The following is a 9,504-nucleotide window of genomic DNA, read 5'->3' on the forward strand; positions in this document are numbered from 1 at the left end:
CGTGGAGGAGGCGGGGGTGGCCGCGGGGATTGGGAAGTGGTCACCCCCCGGAGGCGAGGTTTCGTTGGGATGGTACATTAATTGGAGAAATCTGATTAATTCCAGCTTCTGATGACTATAAATGGCGATTCTCTACCAAGGTGTCTATATTAAAAAAAAAAAAAAATCATTCCGTGTCATCCCCCACGTCAGGCCTGCTCGTGGGCGTGAGGCTGTACTTCCTCCGCCCCCTCCTAATGGAGTGAACCATTCCCAGCTCTTCCCCCCTCTCTCTCAGCCTCTCTCTCTCTCTCTTTCTGTCTCTTCCTCGGTCCCTCTCTTTCTCTCCTCCCTCTGCCTTCCCGGTGCATAAAGTCTCCGCCGCTCCCGGAACTTGTTGGCAATGCCTATTTTTCAGCTTTCCCCCGCGTTCTCTAAACTAACTATTTAAAGGTCTGCGGTCGCAAATGGTTTGACTAAACGTAGGATGGGACTTAAGTTGAACGGCAGATATATTTCACTGATCCTCGCGGTGCAAATAGGTAAGTGGCTGCCGGGCGGAGCTCTGGAGGCCGCCAGCCCGGGCCCAAGGCTCGGAGGGGGACGGACTGGCCCGCGGCCGCCCTGGGGTGCGGAGAACCCCGCAAAGCCCCGAGGGTGGGGGCACCAGCGCCTGGGGACTTCTCGTCCCAGTTCGGCTTAGAGAGACACAGAGAGAGAGAGAGAGAGAGAGAGAGAGAGAGAGAGAGAGAGAGAGAGAGAAGGAGAAGAGACTTCAAACGTTCTCCAGGAAAAATGTGTGCGACGGGCTGTTTTCCAGAGGGGGTTTCCCCCACCCTTTTTTCCAAAGCGCACATTCATTTTTTGGTTCTCTTTCTGGGGTTAGAGCAGGTTCGGTGCGCTCCGGAGCAATGCTCTGGCCCCTGCGATCCTGCATGATCTTATTTGGAAGGGTCGAAAGGTGAATGCAGGAGCAAGATGGCTAGGCAGCCAGGACTGGAAAGTTTATGTGCAGATGGCAAAGACATCCCAGCGCCCAGCTCAAACTGCTGCATTTAGAACTTTGTCATTCTCCCGCCCCCTCCCCCATATCCTAGCTGCAGCGTTTGCTCCGGGCGCCGCAGACCCGGCTGAGGGGCAAATCCGGGGGAGGGGGGGACTCCAGACTACATATTTTATTGTGCTTGCAATTGAGGAGGATGCGCTTAGCCAAATATGCATGCATATACCTTTTAAGGCACATTTGCCTATTACTCTACACACCAATATCTGTATTTTATACACAGAAAAGGGTTAAGAAATGTTTGCAGTATCGTATCGGACACTCTTGTTTTTGTTTGTTTGGCGCTGATTATGGGCGGATGTTTCTAGTCCGTATGTTGTGTTGAGGAATGTGGAGTCCTAGTTACACTGTCAGGGGGATTTTTAAAGTTCACGCCCCCTGATCCAGAAAGCAGAAAACGTTGGGGTTTCTATGCACAAGAAAAATCCCTTTTCTGATGGCGGGTCAGAACATTAATTAACATAGCCTAAAAGTGAAAGGGGAGCGGGTTATTAATAGAATGGACAAGAGAAAAAATAGAAACTCTTCAATGGGTTTTCTGAAGATGGAGGGAACTGTCACCTCCTCTAATTTCATGCTGTAGCTTTTGCAGACAAATCCTTGCAGAGTAGGGGGAGGGCTGCTTTAGAGAATTGGTTTGGGGCAAGAGATGAAATGCTAACATTTTTCTTTCCTGAGAAATGTGAAGTAAGCAAGGTTGGGGTTCTCTGGACGTCAAAATGGATTCTTTGTAGTAGGGTTTTGATGCATTACACAAGGTTTTGAAGTGGGTTTTTTTTTTTTTTTTTTTTTTTTGCAGAAACATTATGGGGATTTTAGAGTGTGTGGGTTCGAGATGTGCGGGGAGTCACACAGATGTTAGTGTTCCCTTGAATTCTAAGAAATGACTTTCAATCTCGTTGTTTTTGCATCTTTGACATTAGTTCGAAGAGCTGCACTGAAGAAAGAACATCCCTAATGACAGCAAAACCCTTTAATGTTGCGAATAAGTGAATGTGGCCTTTTGCAATTAGCCTTTGAATTTTTAGAGAGCAGGAGACAGCAATTGTCTTGGAGACCGGGTTTTTAATCTGAGAAGGTTTAGGGTGGTGTGGTCCCGGTGGAAAATCACCTTACTCTGAGAAGAAGTGGGGGAAAGCGGTTGTGCCCGAGGGATGCGTTTTTGAACACACTAACCCAGACGGAAAATGACCATTTGTTGGCTGTGGCATTGAAATTGAGTGTACTTGTTCCCGAACGTCTGCCCTTTCCTGCACCAGAGCCTCAGTCTTTATTAATTCATGGCCGGGAGCTGTCCCAAATCACTGACATTTGGCAAGAAAAGTGGGGGTGGGGAGGGCGGAGAAGTAGAGTGGTGAACGAGCGAAGATGCGGCGGGTAGAAGTTTGGAATGAATGAGAGGTCCAACGAATGAATGAAGGAATGGAAACCACAAAGAGAGGACCGAGAAGGGGCCCTGGGTCGCCTGCCGGAGACCTGTAAAAACCGGGTGCAGGAAAAACTGCTCCGGGCACGCAGGGTATGACCTGCCCGAGGGGTGCGCCTGCAAAATCGGTCCCGCGCGAGGCTTGGCCTCCCAGCGCAGACAGGCTGCACCCCAAAGAGTCATAGTTGCAAAACACAGATATTTTCACGACTTCTTATTTTCCACACGCAGACACTCACACATGCGCGGTGTGCAGCGCCTGGGAAGATAACGTGACAGGCGCTCTTCCCGTTCCCAGCGAGCAACCACTTCCTTTTTTAAAAAAAATTACCAGCGCTTCTTAGGGGCTTCATTTTGGACACCGAGCGTGGGGAGTGGAAGTAAAGGGTGAGGAGAGACTGGGAAAGAGGAGGGTGGTCTGCGTCCTGTCTCTCTGCGGCAGAGCTGTGTTTGTAACAATCATTGCAGAGGGGGTGCAGGGTCTATTTCCTTCTGACAGAGATCCACTAGAACAAAGGTGCACTTATCCATGAGATTCCAGGTCAGTGTTCGATTTGCTATTACTGTAGTAGCATGAGTATTGCATTTGGGGGATAAGAGACACCAGCAGGTTTAGAAAGGTCCCTGCCCCAGCGGAGGTCCAAGTTAACCTGGGTCCTTTCCCCAGCGTTTCCCGTTCCGGATTAGAAAGCAAGGCCCGCGCGTCGCTTCCCGCAGCAGTCTGCAAGCGGCGCGCTCCCCGAGGCTGCCGCAGTTAGGCCACCATTCTGCCTGGTCCGCGTTCGGCCCGACGCTCCGGCCGGGAGGCTGCGTGGGGACTGGGGGTGAGGTGCAAGGTCCTCCCGAGGTACAGTCACATCCCAGTGGTGGCGACCGGAGCACTGCCCAGGAAGAGGCCTGCGCTGGAGTCGTGGGAGTTGGAGGCAGATTTCGATTCCGATTTGGAGATTTACCCCCTTACACCTCTCCCCACCCCGACAGCGCAGATGTGCGCTTGTCTCGCGCACCCTTGGTGCCCGAGGTGCTCTTGACCACCAGGTACCCAGCTTCTGCCCGGTTCTTGGCCTCAGGGTGGAAAGAAAAGGCCACCGCAGTGCGCTCTGGGCCTGAACCTCTCTCTCCAGTCCGGAGCCTCGGGGTTTGACCGAGTTGAGGACTTCAGTTCCGCCTGGGTTTTGTCCTGCTCCTCCCGCCTCCCCCAGCGTCTGCTCGGCACCCGCATCTTCTGGGGGAGCTCAGAGGTGGAGTGGGAGCTGTGGGTGGCTGCGAGCTCTGTGCTCTGCAGCCTGGCTGGGGCTTGGAGAGGAAGGGTCGGATCCGCTTTTGTGATGAGTAGCAGCGGCCTTTCTGGGGACGCTAAGGGTCGGTAGAGAGGCCGGCTCCGGGCAGAGGCAGAAGAAAGCAGGGGCTCCGAGGCTCATGGAGGTCACCCAGAGTTACCGGCCCGGACATCTGTGATCTCGCCAGCCTGTTGTCCCCCGACCTTCTGGGACCAATCCTCACCACCCCCACCCCCAGGTCTCAGGATTCCAAACTGCCCTCTCTCTGTGGGATGCGGGGAGCTGCGTCCGAAGGCCTCCTGTGGAGCACAGACTCCGTGGCGCGCATGCATTGGGTTTTAGAATGAAACAGTCTCTCTCGGTAACCGCTGGTGGCTTCAGAGTCTTTATTCTTTCAACACTGTTTCCCGAGCCCCCACCAAGGGCCGGGCTCGTGAGGGCTGTTCGCGCGTAGTGGCGTAGGGCGACCCCACGCTCGGCCGTCTCTCCACGCTGCCCTTGCCTCGCACTCCGCCGTCCAGACCGCCCCCCCCCTTGTCACCTCAGAAATGGAAGATTGCACTGCGAGAGGCGTGACAGGGCTTGCTGGGGAAGTGTTGGGAGATGAAGGGGGGAGTGAGGGAAAAGAAACGAAGGAGATGAGGGAGGTGAGAAGAGGGGGCGTTGGAAACAGAAAAAGATACAGCGTGCGCTTCAGGGGAGAGCTGGGGAGGGGACTGGACTCATCTCTCTCCCACCCACGTCCTCTCGCACCCGGACAATCACACCAGTCAGTCCTGGGCCACCTCTTCCGTCCACCTGTTTACTTTTAACACCGGCACGGCCTGAAGCCGGGCAGCAGGAGGCGGGGCAGGAGGGCCAGGGGCAGGGCGGGCCGCAGTGCTGCTGACCGGTGTCCCCTCCTCCCCGCAGCGTACCTGGTGCAGGCCGTGAGAGCAGCGGGCAAGTGCGATGCGGTCTTTAAGGGCTTTTCGGACTGTTTGCTCAAGCTGGGCGACAGCATGGCCAACTACCCACAGGGCCTGGACGACAAGACGAACATCAAGACCGTGTGCACGTAAGTGTGTCCTCTTGGGTGCTGGGTTTCTCTTCAGGGGACGCTGCTGAGGTCGGCGAGAGTCCATGCCTCCCCACCTTCCGGCAAATCCTGAAGCTCCCTCTGGCTCCTACCCCCAGCACCCTGGGTTACCTGCCTAAGGGGACAGGGCCAGCCTCCGGAATGGGGCTCCGTCCAGCCGTGGGAGGCCTCAGGAGCTGACACAGAGGTGCTCCTACCCACTGCACTGGGTCCCAGAGCACTGGGCAGGGAGCCCAGACACCAGTTCTTGGTTCTGCAAAATCTCTGCTTTGAGGCAGTCTCCATTCTGCCCTCTTGTGAACAAGTGACATGTCCAGTAATCTCTGAACAGTTGTTTTTGGTTGGAAGAAAAGTCCCCTGCCTGTTCTGTCCATTTCCAGTGATGCAGTGTCCCCTCTGATACACAACCGGAAAAGCCAGGGGGCTCAAGGGTCCTTTCCTGTCTCTAGAAGAAAGGCTGAAACCACATTTTATTGTGTGCCAAGGACCTGGCCCAAGAAGAGTACATCGGGCTATCCGGTGACTTGGATGTCTGCAGCATCCATAGCCTACTCAGATTCGGTAGCCACACTCCTCTCCTCTCCTCCCCTGTCTTTCTTGGTCTCTCCATGGTCTTCCCAAACCCCAGATCCAGGCAGCTGCAGGCCCAAAGAGGAGAAAGACCCAGTGGTGTTTTCTCAGAAATGAGCTCGAAAGCATTTTCCCACTAGGTAGCAAATGAGGTGACCAGCAGAGCCTTACTGTGGTGGACCTGTGCCACTTTGCCTGCTGCAGACTTTTGCAAGAACACCCCCCCACACACACACACACAACAATCTTATTTTTCAAAAACAGTTATACTCCCCGCACCCTCAAAACCCCTTTCAATAAAGCCAAATGGAGAGGTGTTCCTTGTTCCCAGAGGTTGAAATTGACTTCTCTATGCTTTCCTTTTTATACTGTGAGGTCCTTCTCTCCCTAATTGGAGGAAGGGTGTTCACTTAAGTTATGACTAACAAGGGGTCAGTCTTGCTGGGCATAGCCCCCAATACTACAGTACCTACAAGGAGCTGGTGCTTTTCTATCATGAAAAGGACAAAAGGCATTTAGTAATAGTAAGATTAAATGTATAAAGCATAATAGGGTCACAAATAGAGACGCTCCCACGTTCTTCATCATTTACTGGACCAAAGTGAGTTTAACTATTGTTTAGCAGGATTTGGTCCTGGAAGACAGGAGAATGGGGGGCCCTTTCCTGGGGTTTTCAACCACAGTTGGATCAGACCCCCAGCTTGGTGGTGCTGGTTGCTCCATCAGCTAGCTGAGCCCCAGATGAATGCCTGTTCTCCTCCTTCTCCCTTTTCCTGGGGGACTTGCTCCCCATCTAGGGGAACACAAAGAAAGCAACTTAGACATCCTTTGGGAGGTGCAGTTGGGTGGGAGCTCCTCAGGGGACTGCCCCTGGGCCTCCTGGTGTTTGTAAATCTTGCTATTTATTATGAATTGTGGGATCCTGAAATTCTTGTGCCCAAACCCACCAGCACCCATTAATTAGAAGTTTTTAGAAGACAACCTGAGCTCAAGGCTGCCCAACAAGGATTCATTATGTCACTATTCGCCAAGACGGGGTGGAAGAGGGAAGAGGTAGAAGTCAGGCAGAGCATCTGCCTTCAACATGCCTACAGTCGTGTGAGCAGCTGGTGGTGACCTGGTGCCCAGCCGGAGACACAGATCGACCCAGCTCCGGAAGGAGACAGAGGCCCAGGAATCGATCCCCACTTGGGATTATATTTAGTCTTGGTATCTATTTTGGGTTTTCAGAAGAAAGGGGGACAATGAGAAAAAAAGGACAGGTTGGATGGAGGCTGTGGGGGCAGGGACAGGAACTAAACTTGGGAGGAGGAAGTGGCTGGATTATAGGGCGTAGCGGGGGCGGGTCGGGAAGCTGAGCCAAGGGGAGGACAGAGGACAGTGGACACCACCCTGGAGTCTGGGCTGGGGTAATGGGCGCTACATCCCGAGGGCATAGGGAAGAGGCTCCCCAGGGCTCAAATCCACAGAAAAGCCAAGGATGGAGGGCTGAGGTAGCGCACCACTCAGGCCTGGAGCCCTGGGGTTGATGGGCTCCCAGAAGGCTGCAGAGCAGATCCCAGGTTTCCGGGCACTCACACTCACCGACCCGGGAACGGCAGAGGCAGGCAGCGGTCTCCGGAGGGAAGGAATCTGAGCGCTGACCGAGGATGGCGAGGCAGGAGGGCCTTGGAGGACCCCAGCAAGTGGAGAGGCGAAGAGAGAGGAAGTGAAAAAATGGAAGAGAGGGAAGGGGAAAGAAAACAACAGAGAAACGAGGAGGAAGAGAAACAAAAGGAAGAGGCGAGGGTGGGTGGAGGGAGAGAGTGAGGGCGAAGGCGAGATCGCTCTGGCGAGGAGGAAGACAGAAGGGACGAGGGGAGGAGAATGTGCGGAGCCAAGAGGGGAGGGCCGCCCTGGAACCAGTTACCCGTCTTGCAAGCTAAGAGGCATTAATGGGCGGCAGCTTGCAAGGCTTAGCGCTGTTTTCCTAGCTTTCCCTGAGGAGGGCGAGTAATCTGTTTGCGCAGGCCGAGGTGCCAGCGCGACGCAGCGGCGCAACCCGGCTGGCGGCTTCAGGGTCCCCTCCTGGCACCGGAGAGGGGAAAGCAGACAGGGGAAACGTGTGGATGGTCCATCCCTCTGGACAGCATTTCTGGGATGGGCCGAGGTCGCACGGAGTCGTGACCTTGAGCTGCCGGGGCTCCAGGAGCAGGTGGAGGCGAGGGAGGGAGGGGCGAGGCCTCGCGGGGCGCAGGCCGGGGGTCCCCCCCGCCCCCGCGCCCAAGTGAATATTCTTCTTGTGTTTTGTTCTGTTCCTCGCCAGATACTGGGAGGATTTCCACAGCTGCACGGTCACAGCCCTTACGGATTGCCAGGAAGGGGCGAAAGATATGTGGGATAAACTGAGAAAAGAATCCAAAAACCTCAACATCCAAGGCAGCTTATTCGAACTCTGCGGCAGCGGCAATGGGGCGGCGGGACCGCTGCTCCCGGCGGTGCCCCTGCTCCTGGCGTCTCTCTCGGCAGCTTTAGCGACCTGGCTTCCCTTCTGAGCGCGGCCTGCTCCCCCCCGCGCGCGCCCACACTCACTCCATGCTCCCGAAAACCGAGAAGAAGATCCATTCGTTCTTTGGGGACGTTGTGATTCTCTGTGATGCTGAAAACATTCATATAGGATTGTGGGAAATCCTGGTTCTCCTTTTTTTTTTTAATTTTTTTTTTTTTTTTGGTGTGTTTTATTTGCCAAATGTAACCAGTCAGTGATGGAGCAAGCACAGCCAAAATCGGACCTCAGCTTTAGTCCGTCTTCACACAAAAATGAGAAAACGGCAAACTTCACTCCCATTTTTTTTTTATTTTGATTTTTATTTTGGCAAACGAATCTCAGGAACGGCCCTGGGCCACCTACTATATACATCATGTTGATAACATGAAAAACGATGGGCTCCTCCTAAGAGGAAAGCGAGGAAAGGACAAGGCCAGGGGGTGAAACCAAGAGGTGTCTGAGAGAAGCATCCGGTGATAGCTCACGCTCGCGTCTTTCTTCCACAGTACCTTGTTTTGATCATTTCCACTGCACATTTCTTCTGGAAAAAAGCGAAAGGACACATTGCCGGCTTTGCGAGTTAAGGATAGGAGGGAGAAGGGGAAGAGGTTGACTGGACTCTAGCCGGAGGCCAGTGGTAGTCGGAAGAAATGCTGCGAAGTCACTGAGGGGTTAGCTTTATCTGCTGTTGTCGATGCATCTTTCAAATCCACTGCCTTTATTTCCCCTCCTCTCTCTTGTTTTAGATGTTACACATACAGTAATACCCGAGTATCCAACGGTATAGCTCACAGGGGGGGATGTTAAATGTTAGTCTAAAATATAGTTCAAAAGATTTTGACATAAAAGAGCCTTGATTTTAAAAAAAAGAGAGAGAGATGTAATTTAAAAAGTTTATTATAAATTAAATTCAGCAAAAAAAGATTTGCTACAAACTATAGAGAAGTATAAAATAAAAGTTATTGTTTGAAATGGGGGTGTCCTTTTCTTTCCTATCCGGATCCAAGGAGTTCTCGGGGTATCTCAAGGGACACAGGACGCCAGGTGACAAGGTCACCAGTTCACAAAGCCACTGGGTCAAGCAGAACTTCCCACCGAGGATGCTTTGCAAAGTCTTCCAAATTCTTGTTATTTGAAGAGGGGAAAAAGGAAGTGGTTTTTAAATTATTTAATTAAAAATCAGAGGTCCTTTGTGGGTGAGGGTTGGAGGAAAGGGGCCTGTACTCAGGGGAGTACGCACAGGCGACCAGCAGAGCACTGGCCAGCCCGCTGCCCCCGCCCCAGGCGGGTCCGGGCCCTGACCACGTCCCTGCAGGCGTGGCCCTGACCACCATTCGCCTCCTCTTCGCGGTGGCCGGGGCAGCTTGCAGGGAACCGCCATTAAGGGCGCCAGCAGAGGGGCCAGAGGCTGCGCTCCGGGCAGGGATCAGGTGAATCCTTTCATAATTAATAAGACAGCTCAGCTGAAAAGGCGAGGAGACGAGGCCCTATTGATCTGACAGCCGAGCTGCTTCTGCCTCTCCTATTTATAGGCCCCGCGTGGCCTTACGGAGAAGTAAACATTGCGGAGTAAACTGGGGC

At 53.5% G+C, this 9,504-nt stretch overlaps 1 protein-coding gene across 1 annotated transcript; it reads left to right on the forward strand.

Moving 5' to 3' along the window:
- The first annotated feature begins 268 nt into the window (after positions 1 to 268).
- Nrn1 (neuritin 1) lies at positions 269 to 8,895 on the forward strand. The gene is made up of 3 exons (XM_005398874.2): positions 269 to 521; positions 4,661 to 4,805; positions 7,702 to 8,895. The coding sequence occupies exons 1-3, from the start codon at positions 467 to 469 to the stop codon at positions 7,928 to 7,930; spliced, it is 429 nt and encodes a 142-aa protein (XP_005398931.1). The 5' UTR covers positions 269 to 466; the 3' UTR covers positions 7,931 to 8,895.
- Positions 8,896 to 9,504: the final 609 nt, after the last annotated feature.

Source organism: Chinchilla lanigera, unplaced genomic scaffold (genome assembly GCF_000276665.1).
Source record: "Chinchilla lanigera isolate Chin_1 unplaced genomic scaffold, ChiLan1.0 scaffold00064, whole genome shotgun sequence".
In the NCBI taxonomy this organism is placed as follows: Eukaryota; Metazoa; Chordata; class Mammalia; order Rodentia; family Chinchillidae; genus Chinchilla; species Chinchilla lanigera.

Coding starts and splice junctions, on each gene's coding strand:
- Nrn1 (XM_005398874.2), top strand. CDS start 467: ATGGGACTTAAGTTGAACGGCAGATATATTTCACTGATCCTCGCGGTG. Junction 522..4,660: donor GATCCTCGCGGTGCAAATAG/GTAAGTGGCTGC, acceptor TCCTCCCCGCAG/CGTACCTGGTGCAGGCCGTG. Junction 4,806..7,701: donor AACATCAAGACCGTGTGCAC/GTAAGTGTGTCC, acceptor GTTCCTCGCCAG/ATACTGGGAGGATTTCCACA.